Genomic DNA, 23,353 nt, shown 5'->3' with positions numbered 1-23,353 from the left:
AAATTTATTTATGTTACATTTTATACATTATAATTTAAATTTTGTAAAATTACATATAAAAATACAAAATATATATGTATATATAACTTTGCAAAATTTAAATACTACCTATTAGAGGGCTTACATAGTACAGTAGATAGAATGCTGGACTTGGAGTCAGCAAGACTAGGGCTCAATTTCAGCCTTAGACACTTACTGATTATGTGACCCTGGGCTTCACCATTCTGTGCCTCAGTTTTATCATGTATAGATTTGAGAATAATAATTTTCAAAAGGCACTTTGTGTCTGCCTCACCACATTGTTGTGAGAATCACATAAGATAACATGCTACTTTTACAAAGCAAAGCACTACATAATTATAACTATATAATTATATATATGATGTAATTAAACAAGCTATCATTTTATTATTTTGATTAATTATCCCCTCTGTTTAGACAACTCACTAGAATAAAGATACAACTTGAGCATCCTTAGAAATAATCACTTGGGGGCAGCTGGGTAGCTCAGTGGATTGAGAACCAGGCCTAGGGACGGGAGGTCCTAGGTTCAAATCTGGCCTCAGCCACTTCCTAGCTGTGTGACCCTGGGCAAGTCACTTGACCCCCATTGCCTAGCCCTTACCACTCTTCTGCTTTGGAGCCAATACACAGTATTGACTCCAAGATGGAAGGTAAGGGTTAAAAAAAAAAAAAGAAAGAATCACTTGTCTAATTTAAAATAAGCATATTTTAAATGATGATGATGATGATGATGATGATGGTGGTGGTGGTGATGATAACAGCAATAACTACCATATATATTCACATAACCATTTACTTTCAGGGAACATTGGGGGGAAAAAAAGATGTTTGAAACCAAAGGATGAAAGTTCAAATCTTCATGATGATATCTACTATCACTGTGACCCTAGGCAAGTCACATGCCCTCCCCAGGGGCCACTGTTTCCTTATCTATAAAATTGTTGCTTTTGAGGCTCATGATGAAACTACAACATAGGTAGCACAAACATTATTGCTTTCATTTTACAGATGAGAGGACTGAAGTGCAGAAAAACTAAAGTGAATTTAATTAGTTTTGTGGATAAAGAGTGATAGTCATACACACACACAAAAAAAAAAAATAGATTCAGCTCCTCTGACTCCAAATTGTGTTCACTTTCCACTCAGCATGACTTCATTCATTTCTCTGACAATTCTGAAAGAGAAGGCTAAATACCAAGAATATCTATTTTACTTAAAATTCAGGGAAAATGCTTTCAGTTTGTTCGAAAAACTAACATCTATATCCCCCATCTACAGGATATCAGAGATCTGCTTTGTGTACCCATATCCCTTTGTATTTCTAGAATAGGAAAAAATGTTCCCTAACTACATACCTTTGAAGTTCCTGGTCTTTAGTTTTTCTTTCAAACCTTGAATTGTGTCATCAACCTGAAAAACACAAATTCCCAAATATTTTCTTTATTGTGGTTCTCCTACCTTATCTTTATTTATCAATGAAGTGAGAAAAATTGTTTTGGTGGTGGTGTTGTCCATCCTTCATTTTCAAAGAAGACCAATATTATCACCAAGTGATGTCTTGACTTGTATTTGAGAACTGGATTGAAATGAGCCAATTAAATTGCACAAAGTTGTCAGCCTCACTCTTCAAAAATCATCCAAATCCAGTGGCTGGGCAAAAGTCAGGATGGCCAACAATGGCCCAGGATTCAGTGGAAACCCTTGGTCCCTTTGATGTCTAACCAGGCTGAAGCACCTGCTTCAGCCACCTTCATGACCCGTGGAAGAAATTGTTCTTATGCCCAGATAACAGTATACTTCTAACACAGGATTGCTTGGGAAACACCATAACTTTGGATCTTTTAAGACCATAGGTTTAAAGCTGGAAGGGACCTGAAGAGCCACCTAACTCAATTCCTTCATTTTACAGATGAGGAAACTGAGGGCAATAAGGTCCATAAAAATAATATACTAAGAGCCAGAATGGATTCTCCTAATTTTAGAAATGGGAAAAACTGAAGATAGGATGGCCAATAATTATAGAATTATAGCTGGAAGGGACCTCAGAGGGCACCTGATACAACTCTCTCCTTTTACAGATGGCAAAACTGAGGTCAGGAAAAGCAATAATAATAACATGATAGATCTAATGCTGGAAAGGAACTCAAAAGGCATCAATCTCAATCCCCTTATTCCATAGTCAGAGAAACTAAGGCCAAGGAGGTCACTAACATTAGTGTTAAAAGAGTTAGCTGGGAAAGACTTCACAAGGTACCTAATCCAAATCTCTCATTTTACAGATGAGGAAGCTTGAACCCCAGAGAGTGTAACTTACCCAAGGTCACCCAGATAATAAGCATCCAAGGTGAGTTTCAAACTCAGATCTTCAGATTCTAGAGGCAGTACCTATTCCATTGTGCCATACTGCCTCCTTAATTGAAATAGCTTTGAACTAAGAGTCAGTCAGAAGGCTTCCATCCTAGCCATGTGACTTTAGACAAATCTTTGGATAAAATCACCTGTCCCATCTTCCTTACTTTTAAAATACATATGATAAAACTTACACTACCTACCTCATAGGGATGTTTTGAGGAAAGTACTTCCTCAACAATAAATCTTCAGAGGGTAGTAAACTGTAGGAGATGTACATATGGTCACAGATTACAATCAAATTGCTCCTTCATATAGGCTAAGATCATTATTCTCCAACTGTCCAATTAGTACAAATGGTATTTTTGTGTAGAGCAAGCACAGGGGGAAAGCACAGCCACAACACTACTACCAATAAACTTCTCCAGGAACGATACAAAGCTAATCTTATCTACAAAATATCCTGGAACACGCCAACAATTCCTTAGAGAAGTGATGAATGAACACAAAGAGTGAGGAGAATTTAGAGGTCAATGAGGTCTACCCCTCATTAAATAGGAGAAAACAGACCCAGAGAGGCAAATTAACTTGGCAAATGTCACATGGCTTATAAATACTGGTACCACACCTGGAATTCAGGTCTCTTGACCCCTTGATCCACTAGCACTTCCTTTACATCCTAGCACCTTCCTGTGGCCTTCTTAATTTGTAGAATTCAATTTGCTGTCTGGTAATTCCATTGCCATGTTGGCTCTCTGTCATGTGACTTAATCTGCTTTGTTTTCTGTTTTTCCCTCATCTCAACTTTTGCTTATTTATTCCCTGATACTACTTGGAAGAGAAGTGAATTTCTAACTCCCTTTCTGATAACATAGTGGTTTCCTGAGCAATCCTGCAATCTATTCCTTCCACATGGCTTTAGGACTTGTTAAGGGACTGAGGCAATGAGGAATTTTCATGGTTCTTGTTGGCAAGCTTACTTTTGGACGGAGCTTTGGTCTCTGGTGGTAGCACTCTGTGGTCAAAAATAACAATAAACAGCAGAATGTGGTCACTGAAGATAGCATTTTCAAACATGAATCTCTTCACCTGGAGGGAAGAAAAGATGAATCTAGCTGAAGGTATTAAGACCCCTTAATTAGCACAGATAGGTGGTTATGGAAGAGCTCTGCAAGCTGTTTTGCAAACCTTATAGCCCTAAGCAAATGTGAGCTTTTTTAACCTCATTGATATAGAGAACTCTTAAAGAAAAAAAAATCTGCCAGTGTAGAATGGTACTAGCTCTGCAACTTAAGAGAGTTGCCTGAGGCACTGAGACTTACTTACTCAGGGTGATTGGGGCTGTTCAGTCCAATCTGACTCTTCACAACCCCATTTGGGATTTTTTTGGCAAAGATACTAGAGTGGTTTGCCTGAGGTCAGATTTGAACCCAGGACTTCCCATCCCCAGACCTGACTGTCCACTGAGCCACCTAGCTGTCCCTTTAGTTCATTTGATAGATGAAGAAAATGAAGCAAAAAATAAGTTTAGGTAATTTGTCCAGGATCACATAGCTAGTAAGTGTCTAAAACCAGATTTTTAGCTCAGAATGATGAGTTTTCTTAGGTCTAGTTCTGACACTCCATCCACTGTACCACCTAGCTTGCCTACTCGGGATTTTACAACCAGTATTTATCTGAGGTAGTACTTTACCAAGATTGACATCCTATGGACTAGGTACCAGAGGTACTAATCCTGTCATCACATGCTGAACCAAATTATGATGTAGCTGGGAAATACTTGACAATATTTAACAAAATAAATAAAAATTCAATAAAATATAGATAACATTACATCTTAAAACTAAGTTAATATGTGTCAACTAGATCCTTTCCATTGGATATCCTATTGCCTCCCATTACTCTTGGCTGATCTCATTCTTCTGATATCATGTTCAATAAAGCTCGAACAGTAACCAGTCTCTGAGAAGTTTTCCATCCTTTTTCATCTTTAATGCTCAGAGACCTGACTATTGCACAAGTAGATAAATTTTGGAATAGAAGGTCATTGGTATTTTTATGATGGGGATTTTGTATTTCTTTTTTATTACCTGTGACTCAGGGCCATTCCTCCTGCAAACTTTGGTTCATTTTAACCTCACCTGGCCAAAACTTGTCCCATAGGATGTAGAAATTTATTTAGAGACTTAAGCACTCTTTAGATAAGAACCCAGAGAAAGAATTTCAGTTGTTCCTGACTCCTTGGTAACATGTAAATTCTCTTCTTCCATCAACCTATTTGTAAATTCTCTAAATAAAGATTAATCTGTAACCTGACTTAATTACCTATAGCAGTGATGATGAACCTTTTAGAGATAGAGTGCCAGGCCCTTCCTCTACCCCACCCCAAGAACTTATGCCATACCCCTCCTCCTCCAGATGCTGGGTATGCCCCACTCCCCCTTATCCCACACAATAGAGTGAGAAGCACTGCCATTGGACTGCTGGGCATAGAGATGGATGAAATAAGGAATGCCTTTAGTGAGTGTAGAGAGGGGGAAGGGAGTGGCCCAAGTTCTTTGCTCCCCTCCAGCTCTGCCACCTGTGAACTGCCCACCTTACTCTCTGTGTGCTCCCATTGGACTGCTGAGCAGAGAGGCAAGTGATATGAAAAAAAATGTCATCCGGCATGGTGGAGAAGGGGAGGGAGCTCTGCTTGACTCCCTCTGCCTTTCTAATAACCAACTCTGGGCAGGGAGAGCAGCCTCATGACCACAGAGAGAAGTCCATGTGCCATCTTTGGCACCCCTGGCATAGGTTCACCATCACTTACATATAGAATTTATTTGATCAAGTTTGTTTCCTTTGGAGATATATAAGATTATGAATCAGTATGAGTTTGTTTGACTTTTATGACATTAAGTAAATATGGGATTATAGATCTGTCTTTTTAATTTTTATGGTCTAAGAAGAGTATATAAGATTGTATTATATAAGTGAATTCTTTCTGATATAACTTCTATAAATTATTAGAATTCTAATGATTATTCAGATTTTTTCTGAGGTCTTAACTTATGCTTAAGCATGGTAAACCTGGTTTTATCTTCATATTTTCTGTGTTGTGATAAATAATTATTTGGCATAGAGATGAACTCAAGGATGAGATATTTCTCTCCCACAAGATTTTCAAAAAGTCGAGGAAATAGAAGGCATACATTGAGCCAAGAAAAACATGGGAGGAATCATTGATGGAGTCACCCAAGTCCACTACAATTTAGAGACCACTAATTCAAAGTATAGAACAGATAAACAGCATACTCCCAGAGAACAGAAAATCCTGTTGGCACTTCCTGGAGAATTTTCAGAGCAGAATAACTGTAAATGTCTCACACTTTTTTCTTAGTATTTAATTATTATATGAATTCCAGGGAGCTAAAAACAAGTTATACCTGTGACCTCATTTATCTCTTTACCCAGTGCTCCAAGTACAAATCCTATGGTTCCCTTTTAGAGAGGAAGAAGTTGAGATTTAGAGGCACTCAGTCCCATTCCCCAAGGATAGGTGTGGTACTTGAATAGAATTCTGGCATCTTGCTCCCAATCACCACTTCTTTCTTTCCTGAGACAATATCTTTGTGAAATTCTTCTCATCACTACTTTTACTATATGTCCATGATTGTGTCATCATCATATCCTCCACCAGGGAAGATGATGCTAGTTATGCACCTTCCAGTTCCTGATTGCCTCAATTGTTTAGTATTCACTCTCTTCTCCAATTACTTATCTATGTAGCCCCTGGATGCTAGGGGCTAGGCTGCAATTTTGCTGTTTGTTTTGTCTTCTATCAGTGATAGGACCAGGATTTCCCTGAAGCAATTCTTTCCTCCATGCACAACTTCTTGGGATAAGGCTTTACCTAAACAAAGACAAAGCTGACCCCCAGCAAACTGACTGACCTATGAAGTTTGCTTCTCTGCTTTCTTCCTTCTACTCCCCTAGAGAACATCAGGTAATCTCTGGACAGAGATGCCCATAGGAAAAAGGAGCCACCTTGGCCTCAGCTTCCCTGATGCAATATTCTGGTCATCTAGGGACATACAAAATCCCAGCCACATGGAGTCTGGGCTTTTCAGAGTTGGTGTGTACTTTAGATCACCCAAATTGCCATATCATGATGATATACTGATCTGGTAAATTCCCAGATGGAGATAAGATTTCTAGAGAAGCTAAATGCCATTTTACACATGTTGTATATTCTTGTTATGTTAAGGCAAAGTAAATCGCATTTTTAAAATGTTCATCCATGTGAGAGTACCCTATTTTGTCCTCCTTTCATCTCAATATTTAATCTGAACTAAGAGAATGCAGTGCTTCCAGAAATATACTGGATACCCAGAAAAATAAATGTGTGTTGATTTAAAATTTTTAATTTCTTACAAAAGAGCACAAGAGACCAGGATACTGAGATTGCTGTAGACTGGCCCCTGATGAATGAATTGTATCACACCAGTATGACTGGATTAATCCAAATAAAGGAGGGTTTTGTTTGTTTGTTTACATTTGTTAGACCATCTCACCTCTGTGAGATTTCTTATCATTGAGTAAGGGGAAGTATATTGACTTGATCAATATCTTGTATAAGAGGTCTAAGCAGGGCAAATCTAAGCTAAAATAAAGAAAGAAGTTCATGAAAATGTTGAAATGATGAACTAGGTCTTGCTCTGAATTTTCTTGGAAATTTAGAAAAAGGGTCTAGAATTCATCTTCTCATAGATAAGATTTGTGAGCCTGTGGTTTTGGGTTTTTTTTTTAATCTCTTACCTTCTATCTCAGTAACAATTCTAAGAAAGAAGCACAAGGGCTAGACAAACTGGATTAAGTTATTTGTCGAGGGTCACATAGCTGGGATGTGTCTGAGGCCAAATTTGAACCTAGGTCCTCATGAATCCAGACCTGTCATGCTGAAATTCTGTGCCACCTAGCTGTCCTCTAGTTTGTGTTCTCAAAATACATGGAAGGAGAGTTGCTCAGTCATTTCTGATTCTATGTGACTCCATTTGGAGTTTCCTTGGCATAGAAACTGGAGTGGTTTGCCATTTTCTTCTCCATTTTATTTTGTAGATTAGGAAACTGGGGCAAACAGGGTTAAGTGACTTGCTCAGGGTCACACATATCTGAAGCCAGAGTTGAACTCAGTCAGTTTTCCCGATTCCAGGCCAGGTACTTTATCCACTGGGCTACATAGGTGCCCTAAGAAGGGTACTTAGAGATCAACTAGTTCAAACCTCATTTTATAAATGATAAAACTAAAGTGCAGATAAGGGAATCATTTTCATCCTGAAATATCACTTCAGTGCAGGAATTCCTACCTGGGAAGAACTCTCAGCTTGGGGAAGAGAAGTGAGGGAGAGAGAGATCATTTGGATCATATAATTTTAGAAAACTGAAAAAGAAATTTGTTATATGTAATAGGTAAAAATAAAATATCTTTATAAAAAAAAGAATATTCTCTAGGTCTGATATATAATGGTATAATGTTATGGGCAGCTAGGTGGTACAGTTGATAAGGCACTAGGCTTGGAATGAGGAAGATTCACCTTCATGAGTTTAAATCTGGCCTCAGTCATTTACTAACTGTATGACCTTGAGCAAGTCATTTAAATGATTGAGCACTCCAGTTTCTTTGCCAGGAAAACCCCAAATGGGATCATAAAGAGTCAGATATGACTAAATTGACTTGAACAACATGTATATATGTATATGTATATAAAAACTATGTATCTACATTGGTTATGTGGTCCATTCAAAAATTATCTTGATTTCATTCTCTACTTGTTAAAATCCTGCCCATCCTCTAAATTCTAGCTCATTTACTCCTTTCTTCATGAAGTCTTCTTTTTTTTTTTTTACTCAGACTTTGCATTGTATATTATAATACCTTATCATAGGATTTAGGGTTTTCCATGATTTAGAGATCATCTCTTCTAACCTCCTTTGTGTTATAGATCAGGATACTAAAGCTCAGAGAAGAGTAACTTGCTCAAGGAAACACTTTTAGGAAAAAGCAGAACTATAATTAAAACTCAAGACTTCTGCTTTCAGGTCTAATTCTTTTCTTTTTTTTTTTTACCCCTTACCTTCCATCTTAGAATCAATACCAAGTATCAATTCTAAGGCAGAAGAGCAATAAAGAGCTAGGTGGTTGGAGTTAAGTTACTTACTTGTCTAAAGCTCACATAGCTAGGAAGTATCTGAGACCAGATATGAACCCAGGTCCTTCCAACACCTGGCTCTCTGTATCTATTGAGCCATCTAGTTCCCCTAGATTTAATTTTCTTTCCACTGTGTCACAATTCTTCATTTTATCCCACATAACCAACTGAACATTTCCTACTGGATCTCAGGAATTACTCAACATATTCAAAAGAATATTTATTATCTTTCCCCAAAAAGTCTTTCTCCTTATCCACTTCTGAACTTCCCTATTTCTGAGAGTTCCACCATCCTTTCAGTCACCCACATCTATAGCCTCAGAATCATCATCAACTCCTTAATCTCTGTCACTCTACATGCTTCTCAGTCACCAAATCTTATTTGTACCTCCACAATATTTCCTGCAATACCTCCCTTGCTTTCCACGCACACAGCCAATATCCTGGTTTAGTCCATCCTTACTTCTCATCTAGACTTATCACAATTGCCTCCTAATTGGACTCCCTGACTCCAGTCTTTCTGCATTCCAGTGCATTCTACAAACAACCAGCAAAGTGATTTCCCTAAGGCAAAGGTCTTCCTGCATCACTTTGCCATTCAATAAACTTCAATGGATGCCTATTGCCTATAGGATCAAATATAAACACCTCCATTTGGCAGTTTCACAATATAGCCCCCTCCTATTTTTCTAGATTTATTACACATTCGTTCTTTTTCATGCTCTCTGTGGCCCAATTATATTGGCCTTCCTGCAATTCCTCAGACATTTTCCAATTCCCATCTCTGACTTTGCATTGATAGTCCTCCATACATAGAATACTCTCCCTCCTCCCTTTTACTTATTTCAATGCCTTTTTTTCCTCCAAAGCCAAGTTTGAACACCATTTTTTGCAGGATAGCACTCCTCCATCCTTCACAGCTATGTGAGCCTCAATACTCTGACAACAGCTGGCAGGGAGGCAACTAGAGAAGAGGGGCAGAGAGGAGGGAAGCCTGCTCCCAGCCTTCAATCACCTCTCCTACATTTAGGGCCTCTGCCTCTGGAGGCTTTGGACTCAGGGCACATCTGGCTGGGCAGATCAGTTCAATTGGCTTAATACAATCTAGCAATAGTACAGATAGGAAGCCTTCAGAGTTTAGAGAAACTCAATCTCCAACACCCTCCCACTTACTGTACTGTGCTACCCACTATTAGAGTAAGATTGATTGGGATCTCAGGGCAAGGGCTGAAACTATGACAGAGTACCATAGTACCAGCACAGAAAGCTCAGGGTTCTAACCAGGCAGCCAGCAGGGAGGCAGCTGGCAAAAAGGAAGAGAGGAGACTTAAGGAAATCTTTAGCCTCCATACCTTCACCTTCAGGTTCAGTTTCTGCTGGCAGCTGGGGAAGAACTGGCCTCAGGGTTCATTTATACAACAGGTCAGCTTCATCAGCCTAATCCTATTTAGCTGAGCAGAGAAGAAGCTCCTTCAGGACAGCTCAAATCCACAGATTTAGAAAATAAACAGAAGGACAAGAATTCAGTCAATGTGGGGGGACAGGGAAGGAAAAATATGAATAAACAACAGAAAAAGAGAAAAAAATACAATCAGCAGTTTCTCTCCAGGTAATAAACAAAGAATAAATGAAATAGGGGAGGACCAAGAAACACCAAGCAAAAACTCAGGAACCCCAGCAAATTGGACACAGACTTTGGAAGAACTCAAAGCACAATTCAAAAAACAATTAAGAAAAGCTGAAGACAATTGAGAGAAGAAGTTAAAAAGCAAAATAGGTCATCTAGAAACAGAGACACATGAACTAAAAGAATAAAATAGTGTCTTGAAAGCCAGAATTGTCCAGCTGGAAAACAAGACAAAGAAAGTTAAAGATGACTTACAAAGAAAAATAGTCCAAAAGGAAAAGGATGATAAACAAGTCAGCAATAAAATTCAGTCTTTAAAAATTAGAATCCAACAACTAGAAACAAATTACTTCACAAGACAGCGAGTCTATAAATCAAAATCAAAAGAATGAAAAAATTGAGGAAAATATGAAATACCTCATTGATAAAACAACAGACATGGAAAATAGATCCAGGAGAAATAATTTAAGAATTATTGGACTACCAGAAAATCATGAACAAAGAAAAAGCCTGGACATTAATCTGTAGGAAATTATCCAAGAAAACTTCCCTGTTATTCTTGAACAAGAGGGTAGAGTTTGAAAGAATTCACAGATCACCTCTTGCATTAAATCTCCAATTGACAATGCCCAGGGAATATTATAGCCAAGTTTAAAAACTTCCAGACCAAGGAAAAGATACTATAAACTACTAAAAAGAAACCATTCAGATATCACAGAGCCACAGTTAGGATAACACAGGACCTGGCTGCATACACACTGAAGGACTGGAAAACATGGAATATGATATTCTGGAAAACAAAAGAACTGGGTCTACAACCAAGAATCAATTACCCAGCAAAATTGAATATAATCTTGCATGGGAAAATATGGTCATTTAATAAAATAGAAGACTTCCAGTCATTCCTAAAGAAAAGACATGATTTAAACAGAAAATTTGATGCCTAAACACAAAACTCAAGAGAATCACCAAAAGGTAATTAAGAAAGGTGGAAAAAATTTTAAAGACCCAATAAGTTCAAATAATTTGTATTCTTATAAGAAAAGATGATATTGGTAACTCTTAAAAATAGTTATTATCATAAGGGTAGCCAGAAGAAGTATACTTACAGAGAACCATGACATAGTGTACAGGAATATATGTCAAAAAATATTTAAAAACTAGGAGTAAAAAAAGATGATAATACTAATAGAAATGGAAAAAGAGTTAAAATTGGGTAAATATATATTTCATAAAGAAGTGCATGGGGTGGGAGGGGGATGAAGAAGACCAATACAATACAATGGAAGGGTAGAAGAGGTCAGCAACAGTTAATATTTAAATCTTACATGTATTGAAATTGACTCAGAGAGGGAAGAACAATCAGATCCATTGGGGAAGAGAATTGTATCGTGCCTTATAGAGACGTAGTAGGGTAATAAAAAGGCTGGTGGGAAGGGGAGCAATACAAGGGAGGGAGAGGTTGGAAGGTCATTTAAAAGGCACTGTAATAAGAAAGAAAGAAATAAAAGGGGAAGAGTTGGAAAGGGGAGTAACATTAGGGAGAGGAAACAGGGGACTGACTAAAAGCAAAAAGTTAGAAGAGAAAGTAAGAGGGATAAGAAAAAAGAAAGAATCAAAGGAGGAAGTCAAAATGGAGGGGAATACACTGACAATGATCATAACTATGAATGTGAGTAGCATAAAATCACACATAAAAAAGGAAGCTGATAGCAAAATGGATTAAAAATCAGAACCCCACCATATGTTGTCTAAAAGAAACACACTTGAGGAAGGTAGACAAACACAGGGTAAAATTAAGAGGGCGGAACAGAATTTACTGGGCTGCAAGTGAGACAAAAAAGGGCAGGAGTAGCAATTATGATCTCAGACAAAACTAAAGCAAAAATATATCTGATTAAAAGAGTTAAGGAAGGTAATTAAATCTTGATGAAAGGCAGTATAAATAATGAAGAAATATCAGTACTCAAAATATATGCACCAAATGGTACAGTATTCAGATTTCTAAAGGAGAAATTAAAGAAGCTTAAGGAGGAAATAGATAGTAAAATTGTACTACTAGGGGACCTCAACCTTCTCCTTTCAGAACTAGATCAATCGAACAAAAAATAAATAAGAAAGAAATAAGGGAAGTGAATAAAATGTTACAAAAATTAGAGCTAATAGACATCTGTAGAAAAATAAATAGGGATAAAAAGGAATATATCTTCTTTCAGCAGCATATACCACACATACCAGGTATTATTAACCAGGTATTAGGGCATAAAAACATTGCAAACAAATGTAGGAAAGCAGACATAATAAATGTAATTTTTTCAGACCATAATGCAATAAAAATCATAATCAATAAGGGCCTGTGGAAAGGCAGATTTAAAATTAATTGGAAACTAAATAATCTAATTCTTCAAAACTGGTGGGTCAAAGAACAAATCAAAGAAACAATTACTGATTTCATTGAAGAGAGTGACAATGAGAAAACAACTTATCAAAACCTATGGGATGCAACCAAAGCAGTTCTCAGGGGGAAATGTATATCCCTTAGTGCATATATTAACAAATTAGAGAGAGAAGAAGTCAATGATTTGGGCATTCAACCTTAAAAAACTAGAAAGAGAACAAATTAAAATTCCCCAGATAAAAACTAAATTGGAAATCATAAAAATCAAAGGAGACATTTTTTAAAAATTGGAAGTAAAAGAACTATTGGAACTAATAAATAAGACAAGGAACTGGTACTTTGAAAAAACAAATAGATAAAATACTGGTAAATCTAATTTTAAAAAGAAAGAATAAAATCAAATAAACAGTATCAAAGATGAAAAAGTGAATCTCATCTCTAATGAAAAGGAAATTAAGGTAATTTTAAGTACTATTTTGCCCAATTATATTGCAATAAATATGACAACCTAGGTAAAATGAGTGAATATTTACAAAAATATAAATTGCCTAGATTAACAGAAGAGGAAATAGAATATTTAAACAATCCCATCTCAGAAAAAGAAATTGAAGAAGCCATCAAGGAACTCCCTAAGAAAAAATCCCCAGTCTAGATGGATTCACAAGTGAATTCTATCAAACATTTTAAGAACAACTATACTATACAAATTATTTGACAAAATAAGCAAAGAAGGAGTTTTACCAAATTCCTTTTGACACAAATATGATACTAATTTCAAAGCCAGACAGACCAAAAATAGAGAAAGAAAACCACAAACCAATCTCCTTAATGAACATAGATGCAAAAATCTTAAAAAGAATACTAACAAAAAGACTCCAGCAAGTTATCACAAGGATTATTCACTATGATCAGGTGGGATTTATACCAGGAATGCAGGGATGATTTAATAGTAGGAAAACCATCCATATAATTGACCATATCATCAACCAAACCAACAGAAATCACATGATTATCTCAATAGATGCAGAAAAAGCCTTGACAAAATATGATACTCATTCCTATTGAAAACACTGGAAAGTATAGGAATAAATGGACCTTTCCTAAAAATAATAAACAGTATATATTTAAAACCATCAGTAAGCACCATCTGCAATGGGAATAAATTAGAAGCCTTCCCAATGAGATCAGGAGTGAAGCAAGGATGCTCATTATCACCTCTATTATTTAACATTGTACTAGAAATACTAGAAGTAGCAATTAGAGAAGAAAAAGAAATTGAATGTATTAAAATAGGCAATGAAAAGACTAAAGTATCACTCTTTGCGGAGGACATGATTGTCTTCTTAAAGAATCCTAGAAATTCAACTAAAAAGCTAGTGGAAATAATCAACAACTTTGGCAAAGTAGAAGGATACAAAATAAACCCACAGAAATCATCAGCATTTCTATGTATTTCCAACACAACTCAGCAGCAAAAGTTAGAAAGAGAAAATCCATTTAAAATCACCTTAGACAATATAAAATATTTAGGAATCTATTTGCCAAGGCAAACACAGGAATTATATGAACACAAGTACAAAACACTTTCCACACAATTAAAACTGGATCTAAATAATTGGAAAAACATTAATAGCTAATGGGTAGGATGAGCTAACATAATAAAAATGACAATCCTACCCAAATTAATTTACTTATTCAGTGCCATACCTATCAAACTACCAAGAAACTCTTTTATGGAATTAGAAAAAAAAATAACAAAGTCCATTTGGAAAAATAAAAGATCAAGAATATCAAGGGAAATAATGAAAAAAAAAATTGTGAAGGATTGGAGCCTAGCAGTACTAGATCTTAAACTATACTATAAAGCAATGGTACTGGCCAAGAGACAGAAGGTAGGTAAATGGAATAAGCAAGATAGTGTATAATAAACCCAAAGATCCCAGCCTTTGGGACAAAAACCCACTATTTAACCAAAACTGCTGGGAAAATTGGAAAACAGTATTGGAGAGATTAGGTTTAGATCAATATCTCACACCCTATACCAAAATAAATTCAGAATGGGTCAATGACTTAAATATAAAGAAGGAAACTATAAGTAAATTAGATGAGCATAGAATAGTATACCTGTCAGATCTATAGGAAAGGAAAGAATTTAAAACCAAGCATGAGATAGAGAATATTACAAAATGTAAAATGAATAATTTTGATTATATTAAACTAAAAAGGTTTTTGTACAAACAAAACCATTGTAACCAAAATTAGAGGGGAAGCAACAAATTGGGAAAAAATCTTTATAACAAAAACCTTTGACAAACGTCTAATTTCTCAAATGTATAAGGAGCTAAGTCAATTGTACAAAAAATCAAGCCATTCATCAATAGACAAATGGGCAAGGCACACAAATAGGCAGTTTTCAGATAAAGAAATCAAAACTATAAATAAGCACATGAAAAAGTGTTCTGAATTTAAATGCATATCAAAATAACTCTGAGATACCACCTCACACCTAACAGATTGGCTAACATGACAGCAAAGAAAAGTGATAAATGTTGGAGGGGATGTGGCAAAATTGTGACACTAATGCATTGTTGGTGGAGTTGTGAATTGATCCAACCATTCTGGAAGGCAATTTGGAACTATGCCCAAAAGACTTTAAAAGACTGCCCGCCCTTTGATCCAGCCATACCACTGCTGGGTTTATACCCCAAAGAGATAATAAGGAAAAATATGTGCATAAAAATAGTTATAGCCATGATCTTTGTGGTGGCAAAAAAAATGAGGGGATATCCATTGATTGGGGGAATGGCTGAACAAATTCTGATATCTATTGGTCATGCAATACTAATATAATAATATTATATATAATGAACTGGAGGAATTCCATGTGAACCCATCTGGGGTGCCAATTGAAATAAAAGTGTTAATCTGTTTGTAAACTATTTCTCTTGTTATAATTGATGTACTCTGGCTTGAGACTAGAGAGAGCTGCTACTAAGTATGGGGACACATCTGAGAGTACCTAGTTACAATGGGGATAGAGGTATTACAGAGATAGAGAGATACTGAGAGATACTGCTACAGAGATAAATACTGCTACAGATAAGAGATGCTGCTACAGGGATAGAGAGATGTTGCCACAGGGGAATGCTCTGGGGTCTGCCTACTGATCCCTATGTGAGGCTAATGGATCTATCTATTTCCTACCCTCTTCCTCCCTCACTCCCTCCCTTAACCACCCATTTATGGAAGCCTTTTGGCTTCCTCCCTCCCCTCTGAGTGGACTATAAAGATACTCTTTTTCCTCTCTCAGGTAAGGGGTTTATTGGAAACAAATAGGTTGGGGATTGAGGAAAGAGGGGTGAGGGTTTCCCTAATCTATAATAAGAATTTAGGAGGGTTATGGAAATAGTCAGTCTTGTCACAATTGTGATTCAGAAGGACAGTTAGAGAGCTGGATGGAGGATAACTTTTTAAAATCTTCTTTCTTCTTCACAAAACCACCAAGGTCTCTCAGCCTAATTTCAGAAGCCCCCCTCAAGTATCCTTCAGCCTGGGACAGAATTAACAAAATTAGTTCAGGGTTTCTTCCCCCTCAGCCAGCCACCAAGAAAAGTCTCTCCTTAAGTCTGGCTTTCCTCCAACTCTTGGTCAGTAAAATCTTAGAGAGAGAGAATAGGTTTCTCCCTTGGTTAGAGAGCCCCAAAGCCAAACCAGCCCTACAAGGGTCCTTCACCCATGGACAGAAGCTAACAGGGATCAGTTCTCAGCTTCTTCCCCCTTCAGTCAGGCTCAACTGCCTCTCCTCCTGGGAACATTGCATTTAGAAACTTCTCCTTGATTGACAGACAAGTCCCCAGCCTTGTTTCTTGCATCTTGGCTTGTCCTGCAAAACCTCTGTCTCTTCATGTCTCTACCACAACTTCCAGGAATTGATGAAGAATAAAAGAAGCAGAACCAGAACATTGTAGACAGAGACAGATACACTGTGGCACAATCGAACATAATGGACTTCTCTACTAGAAGCAATTCAATGATCCAGGACAATTATGAGGGACTTATAGGAAAGAACACTATTCACATCCAGAGAAAGAACTGTGGGAGTAGCAACACAGAAGAAAAGCATTTCCTTGATCCTGTGATTCAATGAGAATATGATTGGGGATGTTACTTTTAATGATCACTCTATTGCAAATATTAATAATATAGAAACTTTTTGAAAAATGATACATTTAAAACCCAGTGGTTGCTTGTTGGCTCTGAGAGGGTCAGAAGGTGGAGAGGGGAATAACATTAATCATGTAACCATGGGGAAGTATTCTAAATTAATTCATTAAATAAAAAATGAAAAAGAAACAAAATTAAGCAAAAAACATTTGCTAAGCATCTACTGTATGTCAGGTACTGTACCTGTCATTGTAGAGGCAAAGACAAAAATAAGAGAGAGTGTACATTTTATCAGTGGAGCCAGAATGCAAATCAGAATCAACAAAATAGATACCCCCCAAAATGCAAGGTAGAGAGATGGTAGCACTAGGACCTTGGAGCATCAGGAAAGCCTTCATGTAGAGGTGATGGTGAATCAACCGTTTTTGTTTTGTTTTGTTTTGTTTTGTTTTGTTTTGTTTTGTTTTGTTTTGTTTTAGTGTTGAATTAAAGATTACTAACTGCAATGGAGTTTTGAAGAATAGGAAAGGGGACAGGTTTGGTAGGAAATGGAAAAGTCAGAAAGCCTCTGGTGGGGAGTGGAAAGCCCACTGGAAGGGAAAAGAAAGGTCCTTAAAGGGGGTGGAAGGCCACTAAGAAAAAGCTTCACAACCTTGCCTCTGGTGATGACACAAAAATTAACTGGCTGACTGAGCTTTGACATAATGGAACTCTGAATGGATGTGAGCTGACATACCTCGTTACCTGTGTGCCTGCAGCATAGTTTCCTTCAAGGGCATAAGCACCCAGTCATCTGGAATGGCAGCTTCTCCAAGGGCTGGAACTGAACCAACAACTTTTTTCTACAAAGGAATTGGGAAATACACCAAGTGCCAGCCTCTTTTCTCTTAACCAACCCCATTACACATGTGCACACACACACACACACACACACACACACATGCACACACACAAATGAATACTGCCCTCTCCTTTTTTCTGGTTGCTAGTCTGTACATGGTAATTATGGACAGTTAGACTAATGCAAGACACTCTACTTTAAAATAACAATGATAGGCATCCTGTGGAGAGGGAAAATAACATTTGATTGATCCATAGGGTTACGGTCATCCTGAGCAGGCAGAGACAGATCAAGCAAAGAGAATAGAAGAGAGCTCTGAGGAAACCTGTCCCCATACAGAATTGAAATCATAGAGCTAGAGCTAGAAGGGACCTCAGAGACCAATTCATTCTTTTGACAGATGAGGAAACTGTGGTCCAGGGGGATTAAATGACTTGCCCAAGGTCACATTAGTAGTATAGAATATGAACACAGGTGCTTTGACTTATGACTAATAATATTTTCATTGAATCACACTACTTTCTGTTTCTAATTTCTATTACCTCCAATACCACTCTAATCCTATCTTCCTGCAATGATTATGATGTTAATGGAACTGGAGCAAGAATCAACTGGATTGTTAAGGCTCAGAAGACTGAGAAAAATTAGGACTAGTATAATAATGCAAGAATGTTAGAGCTATCCCTCCCTATGCTCAGCCTTCAGCAATAGGGCTACACCAATTTCTAATGATCTTTACTATGAAGGGTACAATTATGGTGACCCTAGTCAGTGTGGGAAAGTCTAGTGATCATTTTTGGTAAGTTAGTAGATTGTACCATAACATCTCTGTCTACACCACAAGTGTCAAACCTGTGATCAGCAAAAATCTCCAGTGCTGGCCTAAACCAGATTAAAATATAATTGGGAAATGCTGAGCAAAATGAATTTTAAAATGAAGTAAGTATAACATAGATAATGTCAATTTGTGGTTTTCTAAGTCAATATGCAGTCTGTAGGAATAGCAGACTATTCAAACTATTTGAGTTTGATAATCCTGATCTAAACCACACAGGTCTGGATTCACCCTAAGTAGATTACAGACTGCATTAATAATCAACTGAGAAGCTGAGTGCCACAGTAGAATAAAATGAACCTGGGCTCAAACTTTGCCTTTGACACATATTAGCCATGCATCCAAGGGTAAATCACTTAATCTAGGTGTAATAGTTTACATCTGCAATTGCAGCTGATGGGGAGTAGATATGGAAAGATGCTAAAGCTGGTGGATTTCTTGAGTTCTAAAATTCTGAGCTTCAGTGAGTTATATTAGTCTGGAGAAAGAGAGAAAGAAAGAAAGAAAGAAAGAAAGAAAGAAAGAAAGAAAGAAAGAAAGAAAGAAAGAAAGAAAGAAAGAAAGAAAGAAAGAAAGAAAGAAAGAAAGAAAGAAAGAAAGAAGGAAAGAAAGAAAGAAGGAAAGAAGGAAAGAAGGAAAGAAGGAAAGAAAGAAAGAAAGAAAGAAAGAAAGAAAGAAAGAAAGAAAGAAAGAAAGAAAGAAAGAAAGAAAGAAAGAAAGAAAGAAAGAAAGAAAGAAAGAAAGAAAGAAAGAAAGAAAGAAAGAAAGAAAGAAAGAAAGAAAGAAAGAAAGAAGGAAGGAAGGAACTGGGGAAAGGGAGGAATGGGAAGCAGAGTGTAGAAAACCAGTTACCTAGAGAAGGGCAAACACCTGGAAACAGAACAGGTCAAAGCACTCATGATAGTAATAATGAGATCAGGCCTGTCAATAGCCTTGTAACTTTTTAGCCTGAGTGAGATGGATAGAGCCAGTTTTGTTTGTTACTGTTTTTAAGTAGGTCACAGCTTCTCTGTGCTCCTATACAATTCTCTAAAACTACAAGTTACTTGTAACTTATGTTGTAAGGGTGTATTTGTGGAGGCATTTTCCATGTTGGGAGATCACCCAAACGAATGAAGTCACAAGTTCAGATGCTATTGAACTTCTTCTCTCTGAATTAATTAATGACAACCTACTCTATAAATTCTTCATTTTCTCATTCTTAGGTGGAGGTACAGAATGATTGAGGGTATCAAACCCCAAAGAGATTGCTTTCTTAGACAAAGTACAGTGTCCAAGCTTTTCCCTTTCCACAAACTCCTCTATGTGTTGACTCGCCTGATTTTCCCTAGGCCATCAATTTCCTTTCTATGGAATCTAAAATAGTACAAGTGAACCTGGGATCTAGGGAAAAACTTGCTTGTTTCTCTTTAATTCCGCCATCCAATGAAATTGCACAGCATGATTCATTCTGAAGCTGGTTCAGTCATCCTGTCTGAGCATGCTAAACTAGGCTTGGCCCTCAGGGATGCTTCCCCCAAAATAAATGAAAGTGGTAATGGAAGTCTTAATGCAGTAAACAAGATGATAATGCAGCTAAAAGTATAATAACTGTTGTCTCTTTCTGGTCTCAACACAAAATACCCTTAAAGAAGGGAGACCCTGAAGTTATTTTCACTATTGTAAATCAAGCAAATATATTTATTGAATTGTACCTCAATGTTCCCCTGTATCTTTCCATGATAGAGTCCATGACCATTATACATTCTAAGCTTTTAGGTATTAATCCATTTCAAGCTCTTTGGCCAACCCCAGGGTCTGCAGGTGTTTGCAGAAAGATGTTAAGAAAGATACTTTTTGGTTGCCCATTTGTGTATATGTATGTGTACACACAAGCCTGTTTATATTTTCTTTCAGCCTAACTAACCAATGTGTAGTTATAAAGTAGTAATAAAAAAGCAAGCAAGCAAGGAAGGAATAGAGGAATAGAGGTAGAGAAGGAGATAGAAGGAAAAGCATGAATGAATGAATGAAATATATGGTTATTTTTTTAATGTAGCAGAATTTACACATTCAATTGGGTGTGGTCTCATTCCATTCTTTGGAGTTCATACATTCATTCTACTGGTTCAAAACTATTCTGGATTTCCTTTTTGGAAATTACACTGAGAGTCATTTTTGTGAGCCATATAAGAAAATTGGTCCCATTATTTTATATTTCACTCCTTGTTTTGTATTAAATAGTTGCCCAAGATTGTTCACAGGACCTTAGAGGTCACTTAGTCCAACCTCTTCATTTTCCAAAGGAGGAAACTGAGGCTCAGAGACATTAAATGACTTGTCCAAGGTAACAAAGGTTCTAGGTCACAGAGCAGTGTTTCAAATATAGATCTTCTGATTCCAAATCTGGGGTTCTTTCCACTTCACTATACTACTTTATTCACATCTCTTGGGCTCAAATGACTATTTCCAAAAACCAAGTCAACCTTGAAAGGACAAAGACTCGCTACTACTCTAGAGCACTGAAAGCAATTTTCAAAGAAGATCCTAGAATCATAGATGTAGATGTGCTTATTCAAACTCCTCATTGTAACAGATGAGGAAACTAAGGCCCAGGGAGGTTAAGTGCTTCACCAAAGATCATAGAGATAATATCAGAGACACAATTTCAATCTCTTTGCTTGTCTCAATGAGGCATAGTAGATCAACCTTTTGGAGAACTTAGAGATCTGGCCTCAGTTCTTGGACTAGGAGGATATAAACCAACAAGAGATGCACTGTAGGAGCTATGAGACTGAGTGGGATGGAACAGGGGAAACAAGGTGAAAGAAGGAAGAACATTTCTGATTTTGAATCAAGGTGATGGCAAGTACATCAGCCCCACTGCAACTATTTGGAATGACACTAGAGGGCATTTAGAAATACTGGCTCTGGAGTCAGAGAACCTAGGTTCAGATCCCACATTTCATACTAAGTGACTGAACAAGTCATTTAAACTCCCTGGACCTCAGTTTCCTCATCTGTAAGAAAGAGGAAGATGTACTAGATGACCTTACTGATTGTAAGTCACTTAACTCTATCTCTCACAGTTTACTCAACTGTAAAGTGAGGATAATAATAGCCTCTACCTCCTAGGGTTATTGTGAGGATCAGATAATATATTTTTAAAAGCATTTAGCACCATACCTGGCACATAGTAGGTGTTTAATAAATGCTTGTCTTCTTTCTTCCTTCCTTTCAAGTCCTTTCTAGCTTTAAATATATAATCCTGTGGTCCTTCCATGCAATGATTAAATGACTCTCAACTAGAAAGGATCCTAGAATGACCCTCCGGACTAAAAAAGAAAGGTAAAAAAAGCTGATCCAATTTGTCAAGTAAAAGGACATAGGGATGGCAAAGAACCAACTCCCTACCAAGGTGTTTTGAATTTTTGCCCCAAAGACCAGCAAGTGAAGACCAGAAAAAGAACCTTGGAGAATGTACACATTGGAATAAACTGACCTCAGAATAATAGTAAGGAGGGTATCTGAACAACTGGGTGTTAAAAGGAATGTTCTAACATCCCAGGCATTTCATTAATTCTTCACCATATTTGAGAACCATATTTTCAAGAGGAAAAAAGAAGGCCAAAAAACCAAGTACTCACAATCTCCAGGGGAGTCAGCAGAACAGCAGATCACTCAGCAAGACAGTCAGCCCTGAACTCCCTACCACATTCCCCCAAACATCCTGTTCCACCATTGTGGGGGGTCTGAATTGACTCTCCCCTCAGTTTTTCACTTTGGAAGGCTGTGATCCATTCTCTCCATTCTTCAAAGGTTGTACCAAAGGCCCTGGTATATACCTTCTGATGTCCAAAGACAATCTGAGAATTGTCAAGCAGCCTAGAGTTTAGAGGCTTGGGCAAGTCTGTGATTCACACCACAATGGGACAATCAAACACACCTAAGAGAAATTACAGGTTATCCTTCTCTGAAAAGGAATCCATTAAAATGAATCACTTGTTTGTTCTTTGCACTCATAGACTTTATCTTTCAGGAGATCACAGGAGACTATATACTCCATCTGCTGGTCTAAGAAATTTTGAATTCTAGGACTCAATAATGTTATGTGGGTGAGAAAGAAATCTGTGAGATTTTCCCTGCTCTGAGACTGAACCTGAAGAGAATTATCTGGAAATTCTATGAATTCATTTTGAACTCATCTCTTCTCAACACTTAAAGACATTTTAACTTTTAATAAAAAAAGAAATCTTCTAAATTTGGAATCAACCACATTGTGGGACCTTGGATAGGGACGAACAACAATTAGGAAACCTTAGTCTGAAACCATACTTTACTACCCACCTTCTCTCCAAGTCTCAGATTCCTCATCAGTGACTAAGAGGGGAGGAAATATACAAAATATACAGGGTATACAACCCTCTTCCACATCAAAGAGGTTATGAGTCAGTAATTGTTCAATGAGCCCCATAGTATGTGCTCAAGGCTGCTAGTTACTCTGAGAGATAGAGGATGTGCCTGACCTCCACAGCCATACAGTCTAGTCAGTCCTGCCCAGAAGTCAGACAGTTCACAAAAAGAGCAACCAATTTTGCTTTTGAGCCAGAATGCTAGCAAGGCAGCAGGACATTGTGATTAGCAAGCTAACTTTGGAACCAGGAAGATCTGAGTTCAAGCCCTACCTCTTACTGTGTGTCCCTGAGCAGGTAATAACACCTCTAAGCAACTTTATAAGGCTGTTAAGTTACAGAGGACATGTTGACCTGCACTGGAAAGAAGAGTTCCCTTATGTTTTCTGGGAGTTCACAGTACTACGGACAGTGTACATTAAGTTCTTATGCTATTACCAAGGCAAATGCCATACATCTTATATCAGTGACCTTATTTCCAAACTTAACCCTGAATGTCCCTCCAAAATAGAGCATCATACTTCAATTTTAAT

General features: G+C 37.3%; 1 protein-coding gene across 7 annotated transcripts in view; it reads right to left on the bottom strand.

Moving 5' to 3' along the window:
• LOC100014968 (adhesion G protein-coupled receptor F4) overlaps positions 1–22,453 on the bottom strand; it is a 48,978-nt gene extending 26,525 nt beyond the window's left edge. The window contains exons 1-4 of one of the 7 annotated variants that reach the window (XM_007484051.3): positions 22,056–22,452; positions 17,490–17,595; positions 3,354–3,462; positions 1,380–1,434 (exon numbers count right to left, since the gene is read on the bottom strand). In XM_007484051.3, the coding sequence (XP_007484113.2) occupies positions 1,380–1,434; positions 3,354–3,440 (142 nt within the window). In that variant the 5' untranslated portion in view covers positions 3,441–3,462; positions 17,490–17,595; positions 22,056–22,452. Of the gene's footprint in view, positions 1–1,379; positions 1,435–3,353; positions 3,463–9,916; positions 10,399–17,489; positions 17,596–22,055 lie in introns of those variants that run through there. The other 6 variants (XM_056818375.1, XM_007484052.3, XM_007484053.3 and 3 more) reach the window with 6 other exon arrangements.
• Between the last annotated feature and the right edge of the window lie 900 nt (positions 22,454–23,353).

Source organism: Monodelphis domestica, chromosome 2 (assembly GCF_027887165.1).
Source record: "Monodelphis domestica isolate mMonDom1 chromosome 2, mMonDom1.pri, whole genome shotgun sequence".
NCBI classification, from domain to species: domain Eukaryota; kingdom Metazoa; phylum Chordata; class Mammalia; order Didelphimorphia; family Didelphidae; genus Monodelphis; species Monodelphis domestica.
Note: the sequence above shows the minus strand (reverse complement) of the source record. Positions and strands in the feature narration are given on the sequence as shown.